An 18797-nucleotide genomic window follows, 5' to 3' on the forward strand; every position below is an offset into this window, starting at 1 on the left:
CCCAAATCTCTGTAAATGTTCATTAAAACTAATAAAATTTAATAATAATAAAAAAAAATAGCGTGTGTACGTCCTTCAGGGCCAGAGATTCCTGCATCAGTCAAATTTAGGTCTACATAAGAGGAAATAACTGCAGCCTCATTAGAGAACCAGAGACCAAAATGAGATGGAGCTGCCTTGGGACTGCTGCCAGTCAGAGGCCTTTGCATGACTGTTGGAGGACTTACAGATGCCATCAACTGGCAGGATCAAGAAAACTTTGTAATGCGAACCTAAGCCATGATGCTGAAGGTCAAAAGGTGTGCATACATCTTTGAGAAGCTGTCTGGACTGAGCAATTGTAACCTGTCATCAGTCTGAATTGAAATCTCTTGGCTTTTCTAATAAACACATCTATGTGGCCACTGGAATGGATTTTGGAGTCTGCAGTAGGGTAATATGTACAGTTGGTGGGAAAATTAGTAGAAATAAGAACAGGAGAATGGGGGTCATATCTGACCTTACGGGGATTGTTTTTGTGCTGTGGATGCTCTTGATGGGGAGTTACTCTCTATAGTTAGTACTCGTCAGATACGGCTGTTCCCACACTTCCCTCACTCTTGTATACCTGACCTTTTCCTTCATTTCTTAAGATTAGCTAGATATGAGTGATCTTTAGAAAGATCTTTCATTTGCAAAGAGTATGCTTCTGTATGTTGTTGTTATATACCATTGTGTTGGAATCAACTCACAGCTGACCTGCCAGTGGGCTTTCAGAGGCTGTGAATCCATATAAGGAGATTTCTCATCTTTCTCTGGAGGTGTAGCTAGTAGATTCAAACCACCTGTCTTTGGATTAACAGCACAACTCCAAACCAATAAGCCTGACTGCATTATGTTTTTATATAGAATTTACATGCAAATATTTATTCCTGTGGAAAATTATTTAGGTGTAAATGGCAATTTAGCTTTTTTCTTTCTCTAAAAATTTTAAATTTCCAAAATCGTCGTTCTCCAAATTTTTAAAAATATTAAATATTGTATAATACCATTATCGTAGAATGAGTATAAGGATCCAGGAGGGGTGGGAGAGGCTGGAAGCTGAGGGCTGTGGATGTACAGGGGGAAGAGAGGATTAATCATTGGGTTGTACAATTTGATGGGGGGCAGTGAGGGAAACTGAGTATGTTTCAATTTCTGCTGTTGTTATTGTTGTTATGTGCCATCAAGTCAACTGCGACTCATAGCAACCCTATGTACAACAGACCTAAAATTTGCCCTATCCTATGCCAATCTCACCGTCTCCGACACACCGACCCCCATTACTCCAGTCACTGAATCAATCCATCTCATTGAAGGTCTTCCTCTTCTGCACTGTCCCTCCATTCTCCCAAGCATGACGTCCTTCTCCAACGACTGGTTCCTCCTTGCAACATGTCCAAAGTATGTCAGAAGAAGTTTCAGAATCCTTGCCTCCAGGGGAGCTCTGGTGGCCTAGTGGCAAGAAGCTGCACTGCAATCCCAGAATCCTTGCCTCCAAGAAGCAGCCTGGCTTCACCCTTTCCAGGACAAATCTGTTGGTTTTCCTAGCAATCCATGATATATTCAATACTCTTCTCCAACACCACAGCTCAAAGGCATCAATTCTCTTTCTGTCATCTCTTGTCACTGCCCAGCTCTCTGATGCATAGCAAGTGATTACAAAGACCATGGCATGTATCAGGCACACCTTAGTCTCCAGACTGACACCTTTGCACTTTAGCACTTTAGAGAGGTCTCTAACCACAGAATTTCCCATTGCTACATGTCTTTTCATTTCCTGGCTGCTGGTGTCAAGAGTGTTGACTGTGGAGCCAAGCAAACCCAAATTGTGAACAATCTCAATCTCTTCACCATCCATTATGATGCTGCCAATCGGCCCAGTGGTGAGAATCTTTGTTTTCTTAATATTGAGTCTCAATCCATACTGAAGACTGCAGACCCTGACCTTCCACAGCAAGTGCTTTAGGTCCTCTTCAGTTTCAGCAAGCAGAGTTGTGTCATGTGCATAATACAGACTGTTGCTGATGATTCTTTCTCCAATCCTGATGCCACATTTCTCCTCACAGAGCCCAGGATAACGTGTTCTGCATAAAGATTCAAAAGATATGGAGACAGGACACAGCTCTGGTATACACCTTTCCCAATTTTGAATCATGCAATGTTTCCTTGCTCAACTGCCTCCTGGTCCAAGTACAGGTTTTGCATCAGCACCATCAAGTGTTCTGGGATTCCCATTCTTCTCAGAGTTAGCTACAGTTTGTTATGATCCACACAGTCAAATGCCTTTGTGTAATCAATGAAACAAAGAGAAATTCTTCTGGTACTCCTTGCTTTCAGCCAAGATCCATCTAATATTAGCTACAATATCCCTACCATCATGGCCCCATCTAAACCCAGTCTGCACTTCTGGTAATTCTCTGTTGATGTGCTGTTCTAGTCATTTTCGGATAATCTTCAGCAAAATCTTGTTTGCATGAGATATTAATGATATTGTTTAATAATTTCCACACTCTGTGGGATCAGCTTTCTTTGGAATGGGAACAAATATAGATCTCTTCCAGTCAGTTGGCCAAGTGGTTATTCTCCAGATTTCTTGGCACAACTTGGTGAGCATATCTAGAGCAGCATCTGTCAGTTGAAACATGTCAATTGATATACCATCAATTCCTGGGGCCCTGTTCTTAGCCAATTCCTTCAAAGCAGTGTGAAAATCTTCCTTGATCACCATCAGCTGTTGCTCATATGTTGTTTCATTAAATTCTTCTGTGTCCACCAATTCTTTTTAGTATGATGACTCTGTATACTCTTTTAATCTTCTTTTAATACTTCCCAGGATCACTCAATATTCTGCCCAAAGCATCCTTAAGTATTGCAACTCAAGGCTTGAATTTCCTCTTCAGTTCCTTGAGCTTAAGAAATGCTGGGTCAAATGGTATCTCTATTTGCATCTTTTTTTTTTCTTTCTGTATTTGCATCTTTTTGAGAAACTGCCACATCACCATCCAAACAGATATATTCACACCCATGTTCATTGCACCTTTGTTCACAATAGCAAGGAGTTGGAAACAACCTAGGCACCCATCAACAAACGAATGGATAGAGAAGCTGTCGTACAATCACACAATGGAATACTACACTTCACTGAAAAACAAGGAACTCATGCAGTATTATTCAAAATGACTAACCCTGGAGGACATTATGCTGAGCAAAATATCTCAGTCACAAAAAGACAAATATGGCATAGTGCCACTGTTGTAGAATGGGACTGACATCAGGATTGGGGTAAAACTGAGAAAAACTGGATTATGTATACTGAATTGAAACAGATGAGGGAGAGAACAGTTTAAAAGCGATATATGATAGGGTATTATGATTATCACAGGAATCCAGAATTAAGGTTTCATAATGGAGTAATCGAGTGCATTGGGGGAAGCGGGGGGGGACTGTATACCAATGAAGAAGTTTATCTTTTACTTTTAAAAGAGGGGAGCAAACTGGGGATGGGGAGGAGGGGGTGGGTAAGAAAAAAAAGTACAACAATGAACGAATGGAAATCCAAAATCTCAGTAAATGTTTATTAAAATTAGTAAAATAAAACTCTTAAAAAAATGCTGAGCAAGTTCGGCCTCTTTGATTTTCTGACTCCAGCTCTTTGCACATTTCATTATAATATTTTACTTTGTCTTGTCACACAGCCTCTTGAAATCTCCTGCTCAGCTCCTTAATGTCTTGATTTCTTCCTTCTGCTTTGGCTTCTCGACGCTCCAGTGCAATATTTAGAGTCTCTACTGACATCCACTTTGGGCTATTTTTCCTCCTCCATCTTTGCAACACTCTTCCTGGATGATATTCTTGATATTCTCCTACAACTCATCTGGTCTTCGCTCACTAGTGTTCAAGGCCTCAAACCTGTTCCTGAGATGATTCTGAAATTCAGGTGGGACAGACTCAAGGTCATATTTTACTTTCCTTAGCTTCAGCTTAAACTTGCATATGAATAGTTGGTGATTTATTCCATAATCAGCACCAGGCCTAGTTTTCACAGCTCATATTGAGCTTCTCCAATGGTTCTTTCCACAGATGTAATCTATCTGAGGCCTATGCATACCATCAGTTGAGATCCATGTGTGTAGCCTGCATCTATGTTTCTTGTAAAATGTATTTGCAAAAATTAAATTGCTGATTGTGCAAAATTCCATCATCCTATCGCCAGCTTAATTTCTTTCACCACGTCCATGGTTTCCAACTACTGATCCTTCTTCTCTGTTCCCAACTTCCATATTCCAGTCATCCATCACTATTAATGTATCTTGGTTGCATGTTCAATCGATCTCTGATTGCAAAAGTTGGTAGAAATCATCTATTTCCTCTTCTTTTGCTCTAGTTGTTGGTGCATATATTTGAATGCTAATGATTCACTTGTATTAGAATTCTGTAAATAAACTAGGGGGAAAAACCCCCAACTTTTTTGTTTTATATTGGTGTGCATACAAAATTTATACACACCACTATTATTTCACATTACATTCACACTGTTTCATATAATCATTGCCATACATTGTGGTTTATAAAATGAATCACCCCTGAACTATGCCCATCATTACCCTGTCGTTCAGATCTTTCCCATTACCTTGACCCTTCCCCAAATATTGTTAATTGAATTCACCTTTTCCGTACTGGTTTGAAATGCTATCTTTATTGCGTATTATCGCTTGGTATTTCTCAAGCTAGAAGACCTGCAAGACAAATTCAAGCCTCAAGTTGCAAACCTCAAAGACTCTATGGGCCAAAAGATCTTGAGTGATGCAGGAAGCATCTAAAGATGATGGAAGGAATAGATTCTCTGTATTAAAAAGAATTAATTGACATTGAAACATATCAGCAAGTAGCATATGATCAAGAAAAAAATGGAAATGAAAGAAGTCATAAGCTTCACTGAAGGCCAACTGACATATTTTAACAAACAAATGTAGACTTGAACTTGCTCACTAGTCTATGCCAAGAAATCTGGAGGACAACAACCTGGCCAACTGACTGGAAAAGGTCCAAACTTGCACTCATTAAAAAAAAAAAAGAAAAAAGAGGGAGCTCTGGTGGCCTAGTGGCAAGAAGCTGCACTGCAATCCCAGAGGTACACAGTTCGAATCCACCAGATGCTCTGCCCGAGAAGGAGGGACAATCTCCTCCTGTACCAGTCAGATCTGATTTGACAGTACACAAAAATAATAAAATAAAAATAAATTTAAAAAAAAAGAAAAAAGAAAAGAAGGTGATCCAACAGAACATGGAAATTATAGAACATTATCATTTACTATCACATGCAAATAAAATCTTGATTATTTACAAATGGCTATAACAGTACACAGAAAACGGGCAGAAATCACCAAACAGTTCTTTTTACTTGACAGACCACCAAGCAATTCTTTTTACTTGATAGACAACTAAGCCTCTCAAGTACTTATTTTATGTTTTTAAATTATGAGTATAAAAAGGGGTTGCAACAATGAATGAGTGGAAGCCCAAAATCTCTGTAAATGTTTATGAAAATTAATAAAATATAATTCTAGAAAAAAGAAAAAAAAAAGGGTGGGCAGAATAGATAAAAATCATGATTTTCTTTAAATGTGCAATTTACAAATTAGGGCTTTAGACATTAACACAAATCCAAAGTACACATTTTACTTTTACAAGTAATACAGATTGTAACTAAGTAAAATGGTCTAATAAAACTAAGTCATTTCTTTAAAAAATACTGAATTAGATAAGCAGTAACTGTAAAATATTTGCGGAAAACCAGACACAGACACACACACACACACACACACACACACACACACACAAGTTTTAAAAGTACCTGTAAGCTTTTGTTTTATATAAATAATAGGAAGTTAGAGAGTATGCAATATGGATATAGTTTATTTAAAAAACAAAGTTCTTTCTAGTTTACATTAAAAAAATAGGGTTGTTCTTTAAAAATGGCAAATAACACACATTCACATAGTTTAAGTTAAACAAAAAAATTATAAACTGTACGTGCTCCATTTTTATCTTTCTGCTTTAATGCTGTCAATAACCTATCAAAAGTAATTGTCCCAATCCTATCAGATTTTAAAGCATCTAATATGTTTCTTTCTGAAGTCCTTAAAGTGGTTTGACATAGTTTTATCAAGTAGATAAAACACTGTATGTTCATACATAATTGCCTGAAATAATAAGTACTCTAAAATAACTGGAAAAGACTATTAGAATGTAAACTTCTTAGGCATGAACCTTTGTCTATTGTTTACAGATATATCCCAAGTACCTAGAATAATTCCTGGTATATTATGGGTGCTCAATAAATATTTGTTGGGGTTTTAAAAATGTTTTAATTTTCTATTGGTTTACAGACAAAAGTCATATATACTGTTTCGTTTATATATATTGTGTTTCATGCATTCTTCCATTCACACTGTATTTCACATTATGATTCCTATCTGAAGTGTTTTATAAAATTAATCACCACTGATCCATATCCATCATTACCCTACCTTTTCAGGTCCCCCATTAGACCTTTCCTAATTCCTTCACCGTCTTGTTTTGCCCACCACAAACTTTGCAACCTTGAGATTTCTCCCTCTCCTAACTCCCCTCCCCCCTTTGTCAATAAATATTTCTTGAGAGAGAACAGCAACTTACCGTGATGACAGCTTTGCTAAGACAGATAGAGCCCCTGCAGCCATATTCTGTTTCATCTTCAGATTTGTAATAACTTAGAGTATTGTTTTTCAAAACGACCCAACGATCCTGCCACCCATGGATGTAGTTTGTCCACTGAGAAATAAGGCACAGGGAAAAGAAAAAACCAAGAATGCAACAGGAAGTTAGTATTTTAGAAAATCCAAACTTCCTCACACAGCAATCTAATTTTAAAACAAAAATGTTGAAAGTTCTAAACCAATTATACATATAAGCAATATAAGTGATTCTAAAAGTAAATACCTAATACTCTTGTTTCTCTTGAGATCATATAAATCATGTGTCTTTTACTAAAGATTTTAATGGAGAGGAACAATCTTGAGTCTTAAGCTACTTTTTTGAAGCCCTGCAATGGCAGAGCATTTAAAAAAAAAAAAAGAAAAAGCTGAGATTGATTATGTCATGATTTTGCTATTTATATAAATTTTAAGTAAATAAGGTTATAAAAATATATAATTTTTTCTTTAACAGTTGAGGAATGAAACAAATAATTTTAGTTAAAAATTCTACTTTGTTTTTTGTGTTTTCACACTCTCTAGTCATGTTGGTTACCCTTAAGTTGTTTCAGCACTTGCCATCATTAACAGAATCACTGGGGATAAAAAGTCCAGTTATATAATTTCTTTCTTCTCTTATTATAAATTATTCCCACAAGCAAAGTTACAATGGTCTTAAGACACAGAATAAAAACACTAAGCCATTAATTTTTTATGATTATATTTAACTTTGATTTTTCCTTTATGGAACTCAGTATCACATCTGAAATAGTTATTCAAGTTTTCTTGAAGATTTATTTTTATAATTCAACAGTAGTAACACAAATATAAAACTGATTTTCATAAGCCTACCATGATTATCTCCAGAATTTATAAGTGGTTTCTGTGTTGTAAAAGTTTTGTTGCACAATTATTTTCACGATCATTAAACTGGCCCCCCAAAAGCAGCAATATAACCTCCAAATACACTTGATTTTACATTATTTTTGTGCACTGTGTGTTTTAACTATCTGCAGAATTTAAAATGGGTTGTTAAGATATACTGCATTGTCTTATGCTTTTTTTTTACCCTACGAGAAAAACTTTATTTTTCCAATCAGCTCGCTTGAAATTTGATTAAGCTCTTGAATTTTTCTAAACCCCATCACTATATACACTCCTTCTATCATAGAACTCAATTATACTACTGACAAGTTAACTCATTCTTTTCTACTACTCTCTAGTCACCATTTTCTAATTTTTTAACTGCCTATAATTTACCACCATGTAGCCACCTACTAAAATAATACGTGGAACAATAGTGGTTACATATAAAATGAAATTCACCCCCTCCCACATTGTATTTCCTAATTACCTTGTCTAAATTGCTATTCCTGCAGTCATTTAATCCCAAATCTGGCTCAGGGTCAGTTGGAGTACTATATATACAGAGTAATGGATACTTAGGTTGCTCTAATACTTTACAAGCCATTAAGAAGCTTTGGAAATTTGTTTAGCTTTTCTGAGCATCAAATTCCTTCCATATTGTTTAGAAAGCTAAACAGTATACTCACAGTAGATACTCGATATCTGTTTTTCTCAACCTTTACCATCCATCACCAAATTCTATTAATTATCCCTCCAGAATAAATGTTTCATTTGCCTCCTAGTCTCTATTTTCAATGAACTAATTAAAATTGTATTCTAAAGATTCCTGAGAAATCATAACACTATCCAGCACCTTACTTTTTATCTCATAACTGACATAATTTATGCATTAATTATATTTATATATTTATTTTACATATTATTCTCAATTCACCTCGAGCTCGAAAACTTATATTAACTCCCCATTGCTATAAGTACAAATGATATAGACTAGCAATCCTCTCCAAATTAATCCTGCTTTGCTTCAAATTATTAATCCAAGAGCAGGAGGTCAAATTATTAGTCTAAGAGCAATATGTGTGTGACTGTGGGCCAGTTACTTGCCTTTTCTTGTTTGTGTTTTTATAAGAATCTACCTCTGTTACTGTAAAGATTAAACAAATACATAAACAGAAAAATGCCTGGGAGATAGCATTTGATCAGTTGGAAGCAGAATTATGTTTAGTTAATGAAGCTTAAATGTCAGGATCACTCAGTAGTACAGGTCCTTTTCAAAGTGAGAGGAGAGGCATAAAAAACAAGGTATCTGTAATTTTACATTTATTTCTTACAGAGAGACTAGCAAATTACGTTTGTCTCAGGCTCTTACCTAAATAACTTAGTTCTAATACTGCACTGACAGGAAAGGCTTTCACCTTTATCACTACTCTACCTCATTTGAGAAATGTATGCATTGTAATATACTAGATAATGCAGAATATAATAATAAATCCCTGTTCTAAGAGTCCAGTAAGCATAAATCAAGAGGAAAAAAAAATACATATACATAATTTAGAGTAAAAGAAGCAAGTTACAATAAAAATGCTTAGAGTTCAAATAAAAATTCTATATTGCCAGTTGTTGACAATGTAAGAAAAAGCTTAACAACAAGGATCATTTTGTATAGCAATCCAGCAAACAAGTGCATGGAGAAAGATTAAGTAAAACCTCAAAGGATGGAGAGAATTCAGAGAGATGAATGAGGTTTATTATTTAATCAAATATCACCAACTCATGAATCATTTTTTCAACCAAGATTCATAGTGATAAAGGTTATGAACACCTAGAATTATTATGACATCAAGAATATCATCCATGAAGAAAGCAAAAATCATTACAAAGACAGGAGGGAAGGAAGACCAAAATACAAATTCTGAAAATTGCACCAGAATGTTGTGAAGCAAAGAAAAGGGAGTAAAAGGAATATTTCAAAGGATAGGTGGAAAAGACAACACAAACAATTATAACAAAATGTGCTAAGAGCTAGAGTTAGGAAATAAGGAAAGAAGTCACTCGACATTTCCCAAGCTGAAAAAACAGAAAGACAAATTAAAGCCTCAAGTTGCAATAATGAAAGCTTCTATGGGCAAAATCTTGAATGATTCTTCAGGACACATCAAAAGAAGACATAGGTATGCATGAAGTCACTGTACCAAAAAGAATTGGCTGACACAAACCCATTTCAGGAAGCAGTTTATGATCAAAACCCAAAGGTAACGAAAGCAAGAAGTTAAAGCTGCACTGAAGATATTAGCAAAAAATAAGGACTCTGGAATCACTGGAATACAGATTGACATGTGTCAATAAAGAGAGGCAGTCCTTGACATGTTCACCACTGTGTCCAGAAATTTGGAAAACAGCTCTGTAGCAAACCGACAGAAAAAGAGCCACATTTATTCCGATTCTGGAGAACGGTGACCCAATAAAATGTGGAAATTACCAAACAAAATTATGATTATTACACACAAGCAAAACTATACTGGAGATTATTCAAACATGGCTAGAACCATACAGTGACAGAACAGCCAGAAATTCAAGCTGGATTTAGAAGAGGTCATGGCAACAGGGACATCATGCTGATGTCAGAGAAATCATTGCTGGAAGAGGAATACCAGAAGGATATCTATTTGTGTTTTATTGGCTATGCAAAGACATTTAATTGTGTTGATCAAAACAAATTATGGCTAACATCAAGAAGAATATGCTTAATTGTGCTCATGTGAAACCTATACCTAGTTCAAGAAATTGCTGTTTGAACAGCAAGGAAACACTTCATGGTTTAAAATCAAGAAAGGTGAGTGTCTGGGCTGTCATTTGTCCATACCTATTAAATCTGTATGCTTAGCAAATCATAAAAAAGTCTGGACTATGTGAAGAATGTGGGATCAGTATTAGAGAAAGTATCACCAACAACAGGTATTATGGAAATGACACAACTTTGCTTGAATAAAAGCGAGGAGGATTTGGAAAAAAAAATGCTTGCTGCAGAAAATCAATAACAGCTTTCAATACAGACTACAAGTCATTATCAAGAAAACAATAGGCAGCATCATGATAGATGGAGAAAAGACTGATTCTGTCAACAATTTCATCTTACTTGGATACACAATCAACACCTTCGGTAACAGCAGACAAAGAAAGCAAAAGTTGTTTGCTTTGGGAAAATCTATCGTTAAGAAGTTTCCAAAAATCTCAGCAACAATAGCTAAGTTCAACAGGGCAGCAAAACAATAAATGCCGGTGAGGTTGTAAAGAGACAAACTTTTATTCACTGCTGGTTGGAAGGTAAAATGGTACAGCTAACTATGAAAAGCAGTCTGATGCTTTCTCAAAAAGTTGGAAATAGAAATACCATTTGATCCAGTAATTCCACTACGGGGATATACCTGAAAGAAGCCAGAGCCATGACTCAAACAGATATATGCACACCCATGTTTATGGTTACATTATTCACAATAGCAAAGAGATCAAAAGCCCATCAACAAACACATGGATTTTTTTAAAAAACAAAACAAAACAAACAAACAAAAAAAAACAGGTACAGTCACACAATGGAACACTACAAAACCCGGAAAAACAACGAACTCAAAGCATTACACAACATGGGGGAGCCTCGAGGACATAATGCTGAGTGAACTATCTCAGTCACAAAAGGGCAAACACTGCATAACACTGCTGTTATAAAATAGGACAGACCTGCAGGTGTTGCAGAGAGAATGAGAAAAGAATGGATAGATAATGAACACTGCAGTAGAACAGATGAGCAGAAGAACTGACTAAAAGGAATATATGATTAGGCATTATATATTACAACAATCTGGAACATGGTTGCAGGGTGAACTGGGTGAGGGGTGAAGAAAGTGTGCAGCAAAAAAAAAAAAAAAAAAGTAAGTGTGCAGCAATGAAAAAAATAGGTATTTTTTTTTTAAAAAAAGAGCTAGTGCTCTGAATTCAGGCTTCTAGTCTCCTGAACTGTGAGAAATTTCTATTTGTTAAAACAAAACGAAACAAAGCAACTTCTCCAAAGTGATAAAGAACAATGATGTCAGTTTTAAGATTAAGGTACACCGAAGATCCAAACCATACTCTTTTTAATTACATGCTATATGTCTGAAAGTTGAGCAATGAGTAAGAATGACAGAAGAAGAATTGATGCCTTTGAGTTGTGGTACTGGAGAAGAGTACTAAATAACCCAAAGACTGTCAAAAGAACAAACAAGTCTTTCTTGGAGGAAGGTTGAAACCAGGGTGCTCTCTGGAGGCAAGGATGGTGAAACTTCATTTCACACACTTTGGGCATGTTGTCAGGAAAGGCAAGTCCCTAAAAAAAGAAATTATGCTTGAAAAGGGTTAAAGTGCACAGAAAGAGAGGAAGACCCTCAAAAAGATGAATTAACACAGTAACTGTATCATTGTGCTCACATCTATCAGAAATGATGAGGATGGCACAGGATTTAGATTCATTATTCACAGGGTCACTGTGAGTTGTAGTTGACTTAATGGCACTCCAAAACAATAACCACTCAGTATCTGAGAAGTCTATGGAAGACACACTTCATAGGTAAGGTGCCATCAAGTTGAGAACAACTCATAAGTGACCCTATGAACAACAGATCTGAACCTTGTCATAATCTGTGCCATCCTCACAACCTCTGACACATTGAGCGCACTGTTATAGTCATTGTGAACATTCACCTGCTTGAGGGTCTTCCTCTCTTTCAACATTCCTCTATCTTTCTAAGCATGATGTCCTTCTCCAAAGAATATCTTTCCAAAATCACAGTTCAAAAGCATCAATTCAATTTCTCTCATCCTTATTCATTCATTGTCCAGCTCTCAGCAGCATAGCAAGGGATTGAAGAGACTATGATCTGAATCAGGCACACACCTTATCCTCAAACTAACATCACTGCTCCTCAAAAAATTGGAGAGGCCTCTGACTGTAAGCTATTCGAGAGGTGTAAATCAAAACTAAGTTTGAGAAAATGAGGCATTATAATGAAATGGGAAAAGAAATAGAGTCAGAAATTTTAAAAGGACAAACTCACTCAGCATATCTTAAACTGAAGGAACTGAAGAACACTACGGTCAGAATACAGAATGATCCAAGAAGCATCAAAAGAAGGTGGAAGGAGTACAGTCACCAAAAGAATTGGCTGACACAGAGGGATTTCATCAAACAGTATATAATCAAGAAGCAATGGTGATGAAGGAGGAAGTTCAAGCTGCTCTGACGGAACTGGGCCTGGATGTAATTACCAGATTATGCAAAGAAATCTGGAGGACAGTTAGCTGGCCAAATGAATGGAAGAGATCCATATTTATCTCCATTTCAAAAAAGGATGATCCAACAGAGTACAGAAATCAGTATCACTGTATTACATGCAAGCAAAATCTTCCTGAAGATTATCCAAAAACAACTGTAACAATATATTGACAGAGAACTACCAGAAATACAAGCTGGATTTAAAAGAGGTTATGGCACTAGGGAAATCACAGCAAATAGGAGATAGATCTTGGATGAAAGCAGAGTGTACCAAAGGAATGTCTGTGTTTCAAAGGCATCTGACTGCATGGATCACAACGAATTGTGGCAATTCTTAAAAAGAATGGGAATCTGAGAACACTGGATTGTACTCAGGTGAAACCTATACTTGGACCAGGAAACAGTCATCAGAACAGAGAAAGGAAACATTACATGGTTCAAAATCAGGAAACGTGTACTCTGGGGGTGCCACCTGTCTCCATACCTTTTCAGCCTATATTGGAACAGATCATTCAGGAGGCTGGGATCTATGAGGATGAATGTGGGATCAAAACTGGAGGAAGACTCATCAACAACCTACGTTATGCTGACGACACAACCCTACTTGCTCAATCTGGGCTAATGGCAGCATCATGATAGACGGAGGAAAGACTGAGGTTGTTAACCGCTTCATCTTGCTCGGATTCACAACCCACTCTCTTTGCACTAGCAGTTTTGAAATAAAAAGACAAATTGCATTGGAGAAGTCTGCTGTAAGGGACCTCTCCAGAACGCTAAAGAGCAAAAATATAAGTTTAGAGACTAAGGTGCACCTGATCTAGGCCATGGTCTCTGCAATTATTTGCTATGCACCTGAGAGCTATACAATGACTAAGAAGGACAGAAAAAGTCAATGCCTCTAAGAGTGTTGGAGTACAGTTTGCTCCTTGGAGACAAGAATTTTGAAGCTCTATATCTTGTACTTTGGACATGTTGCCAGGAGGGACCAGTCCTTGGAGAACAATATGCTTGGAAGGATGGAGGGTCAGTGCAGAAGAGAAAGACCCCGGAAGAGTTGAAGTGACACACTGACTGTGGCAATAGGGGCAGGTATGTTAGAGACAGTGAGAGTGGCTCAAGATAGGGCAGGGTTCAGAGCTATTTTTCACAGGATCACTGTCAGTAGTAGTAGACTGAACAGCATATAACAGCACCAATAATACAACTACGGCCTACAACCAGAGTGTGGAGACTCATAACAAACTATACCTAACACTAAATGGAAATCTCAGAACACTTGCTAATGTTCATATGAAACCTGTATCTAGACCAAAAAGCTATTTTCTCAATAGAGTGAGGGAACACTGCATGGTTTAAAATTAATAAAATTGTGTTTTAGGGTTGTATCCTCTATCCATACCTAGTCAATCTGGACGCTGAGCAAATCATTTGGGAAACGACTTTATGAATAGGAATGTGGCATCAGAATCAGGGGTAGAATCCCCCGTTATGCAGATTACATCCTGAATGCTGAAAGGAAGGAGGACTTGAAACACTTGCTGCAAAAGATCAAGGACTTCAATATGAATTATATCTTAACATCAAGAAGACAAAACCCTCAACACTGAGCCAAAAGGCAAGCATCATGATAGATGGAGAAAAGACTTAAGTTGTCAACTATTTCAACTTACTTGGATCCACAATCAACACCCTTGGTATTAGCCATCAACAAATCAAAAAACATGCTGCAATCTGAGGGTCTGTTTAAGGACTTCTCCAAAATACTAAGTAGCAATGATGTCACTTTAAAGATTTAAGTGCTGCCTGATTCAAATCATGGTCTTTTCAACTATTTCCTATATATCTGAAAGCTAGACAAGGAATAAAGATTACTGAAGAATTTCTTCTTTTGAGTTGTGGTGTTTTCTAAGAAGAGTATAGAACATCCCATGGACTACCAAAGGAACAAGCAGTTATGTTTAGGAGAAAGTGCAGCAAGAGTGTTCTTGGAGGCAAAGATAATGAAGATTTGTCTCACATACTTTGGGTATCTTGTTAGGAAGGGCTATTCCTTGGAAAGAGACATCATGCTTGCAAAGGTGGAGGGTCAAGGAATGAGGAAGAGCCTTAAAGAGATGGATTGACAAGGTGACTGCAGAAATCTCAATTGATGAAGATGGTACAGGACAGGCAGGTTGGTTCAGAGGGTGACTATGGGTAGTGCTTGACTTAGGGGCATCTAGCAACAAAAATCACACAGGAGGAGATTGCTCATCTTTCTCCCACAGAGCAGCTGATGGATTTGAACCAGCCTGCTCAATTTGGGTTGGCAGCTCCTTACCTGTGAGGCCACCAGCATTCAAACCTCTGCCTCTGCAAGAGACCAGAATTAGACAGCACCTGGTTATCCCAACCAAGCATTCCAAGAAAGATTACATTACAAAGTCCTCGATAGACTGAGAGGAAAATATGGAATAAAACACTAAAGCACTAGGATGGTATGTACTTCTCATAATAATCAACCATTCAGGATCCAAAAGTTATGTGCACAAGTAAGAATGTTAAAAAGGGTTAAGAAATCCTACAACCAGGAGAAGATAAAATAGATGAATGGGACCTTCTAAGAATCAAATGCCTGTGCACATCCAAAAACTTCTCCAACAGGGTAAAAAGGGAAGCCACAGATTGGAAGAAAAGTATTTGGTAATGACATATCAGATAAGGGACTTATTTAGAATTTATAATATACTTGAGCCCCACAAGATAAAGGTAAATAATCCAATAGAAAAATGGGTACAGGATATGAACAGACACTTTACGGAAGAGGACATTCAGATGGCTAACAAGCACATGAAGAAATGTTCTAAATCCCTAGCTTTAAGAGAGATGCAAATCAAAACAACTATGAGGTATCATCTCACCCCAGTAAGAATAGCAAAATTTAACAGAATAGCAAACAACAAATGCTGGCGAGGTTGTGGAGAAACCGGAAACCTTTATTCACTGTTGGTGGAAGTGTAAAATGGTGCAACCACTGGGGAAGGCGGTATGGCACTACCATAACTGACATCCAAGCAGATAATATGCACACCCATGTTTACCACGGCTTTGTTCACACTAGCAAGGAGGTGGAAACAACCTAAGTGCCCATCAACAAACGAATGGATAGAGAAGCTGTGGTATATTCACAAAATGGAATTCTACGCGGCATTGAAAAACAAGGAACTCATGCAATATTATTCAAAATGGGTGAGCCTGGAGGACATTATGCTGAGTGAAGTATCTCAGTCACAAAAGGACAAATACTGCATGGTGCCACTGTTGTAAAACAGGACTGACCTTGGGGTTGGAGAGAGACTGAGAAAGATGGATTCAATAATGTATACTGCATTCAAACAGATGAGGGAGAAAACGGTTTAAAAGGGATATGTGATTTGGGTATTTTTGTCATGACAAGAGTCCAGACTGAAGGCTGCATAGTGGAGTGGACCTGAGGGGAAGGACTGTAAAACAATGAAAGAATTTGTCTTTAACTTTTCCAAGAGGGTAGTGCGTGTGTGGGGGGGGGGGGTGTAGAAAAGTGCAACAAGGAATGAATGGAAATCAAAGTCTCTGCAAATTTTCATTGAAATTAATAAATTTTTTTTTAAGGGTTAAGAAAGAAGGAATAGAAACAAGAAATGGGAGAGGAAATGAGATAAGGGTGAGGACTGCCCTCAATGACAAGACAGAATAAAATGTGTATGAACTCTGCTGAATTGGAAACGGATTTGCTCTGAAAACCAATTCACAATAAAAGGTTAAAAAATAAAATACACTGCCAGTAAAATACAAATGGCTCAAATTACACATACACATTTATAATTATTTATATAAAATACCCTTGGTTTTAATAAGACTTCCAGAGAACATTATATAAAACCCCAAACTGCTAAGCAGGAAAACACCTTCCTAGCTGTTCATAACAATAATATGAAAAGTCTATTAACTGACTGTACATATAACAATAATAAAGTCAATAGCAGTAAAAACAATACGAACAATGGTAAAAACTTCCACACAAGAGGTAAATATGAATTTAATTACCAAAGAGTTTACATTTTTTTAAAAATGTCAACTCTATATTCAAATGAATACTCAAAGCACTGATGACTACTCTAACCTTGTCCTGACTCCCCCCAAAAGTGATGCTACATAGATCAAAAGTACATTTTACCACCACCACAATACTACTACAGCAGTGCACTACTTCTCTTCTAATGAGAAAGTGATGAAACTGCTTAAATCAATGAAAAGCAAAGAATTAATTTCATAACTACTCCCACCTGAAAATGTATACCTATTACAAGTCATGTTCCTTCAATACAGACTCTTCGGTTACAAGATATGCTTAACCTAAAGAAACCCTAGGGAGCTTTATTTTTGTAAATCTTTCACTCGAATTTCAAGAACGATCACATTATCACTACTTATCACTTATCACTAGCGTTCTCCAGAACAAATAAAAGTCAACCTTCGCAAGCCTTTGGCTTTGATACACATTCTTTTCCTAGGCCCTTTATTACTAGCCTTCTAAAGACTTTCTAATAGCTTAACAGGAAGCAATGCCACAAATTAAGTATAAATGCTTAGCCAACTCTGAATACTGGAAACAGAATGATTTCTTAATAGTCAGTGGCTACACATGACCTAGGATCTTATGATCAACTTGTTAAGGGACTGCCCCCAACTCCCTCCCTCTCCTAGTTAACTACAAGCTCCAGCCAATTCTCAAAGTTTAACAGGAAGGAAGAAGGAAGTAGGCAGCAGGCAGAACTATGTGAATCTTCTCATAGCAAACACTTAAACCTCCTCATGAACTATCAAAAGAGCACCCACTTTGTCTCTTAAAAAGGACCTCATCCATGGTAACTATTTATTAACCTTATAGTTCGACAAATGATTATCTACTTTGCCAATACTTTGAAAAGACAATTTTTTAATTTTTTTTTAAAAGAAAATTACAGCAAAGGTCTATATTTCCTTCCCTGGACTCCTGCCTGCAAGATATTTTATTATTAAATAATGCTGCTCTTCTGGGACCAAAGATCGGTCTCCATTATGACACGTTCCAAGTTATTATGAATGTTTCCTGTCCTACCACGTGTCGATTAAATAGCGCTTTCGAGAACTGGGGTAGGGGATGAGGGAGAAATAGTGTGAAAGTCTTCCTCATTCATCTCTCTTCATAGCTATCCAAGTACACCCTCTACCCACCTAAAGATATCAGCACCCAGAAGAAATGCCCGGGCGTCAGCCTAAAAGAGCAGCGTAAGCGGAACCCCAAACCCCATACACTACTGGGCATCTCCGGACTGAGCTTGTTTGGGGGGTGTTCGGTTTACACCGCCCCTGAGCCGAGTTGTTCTGACATCGCTCTTGTCCAACTCAGATTCCAACACCCGGAGCAGCTGCCGTCCTGGGTCCCAACATCGGCGCGCATCCCGCCTCGCAAACTGTACCTCCGGCTGGCACACGTCTCCCCCACCCCCTGCACCCGCCAAGCCAGCGGGCAGCCCGGCAGGACAGTCCCCGTCGGCCCCCACCACACCCCTGCCGCGGGCACTCCTGCGGCAGGACTCAGCCCTGCACCCCGGCTCATTCCGCAGCCCCCGCCCCGGGACGGTCCGTGCCTCCCCGCCAGCCCCACCCCGCGCCCTCCGCTCGCCTCCCAGCAGGTGAGTCCCGCAGCCGGGGTCTCCCAAGTCCCGCGCGGAGCTCACCTTGCTCAGGATTCCGCAGCGCTCCACAGGCGGCCCGGACTCCGTCTCCGGATCCTCCTCGGAGCCCGACGAGTTCCAGCTCTGGTTATCCGACATGGAGGCGCGACAGACAAGCAGGAGACCGGCCTC

The 18797-nt window shown here is 38.0% G+C and overlaps 1 protein-coding gene across 2 annotated transcripts in view; it reads right to left on the reverse strand.

The window, feature by feature from the left end:
• The window catches only part of COL4A3BP (collagen, type IV, alpha 3 (Goodpasture antigen) binding protein), a 158150-nt gene extending 139362 nt beyond the window's left edge, over positions 1-18788 (reverse strand). Inside the window, exons 1-2 of one of the 2 annotated variants that reach the window (XM_006901433.1) lie at positions 18669-18788; positions 6700-6834 (exon numbers count right to left, since the gene is read on the reverse strand). In XM_006901433.1, the coding sequence (XP_006901495.1) occupies positions 6700-6834; positions 18669-18764 (231 nt within the window). In that variant the 5' untranslated portion in view covers positions 18765-18788. The remainder of the gene's footprint in view (positions 1-6699; positions 6835-18668) is intronic. The other variant, XM_006901432.1, reaches the window with a different exon arrangement.
• Between the last annotated feature and the right edge of the window lie 9 nt (positions 18789-18797).

Source organism: Elephantulus edwardii, unplaced genomic scaffold, assembly GCF_000299155.1.
Source record: "Elephantulus edwardii isolate Elephantulus edwardi_28Jun2011 unplaced genomic scaffold, EleEdw1.0 scaffold00326, whole genome shotgun sequence".
In the NCBI taxonomy this organism is placed as follows: Eukaryota; Metazoa; Chordata; class Mammalia; order Macroscelidea; family Macroscelididae; genus Elephantulus; species Elephantulus edwardii.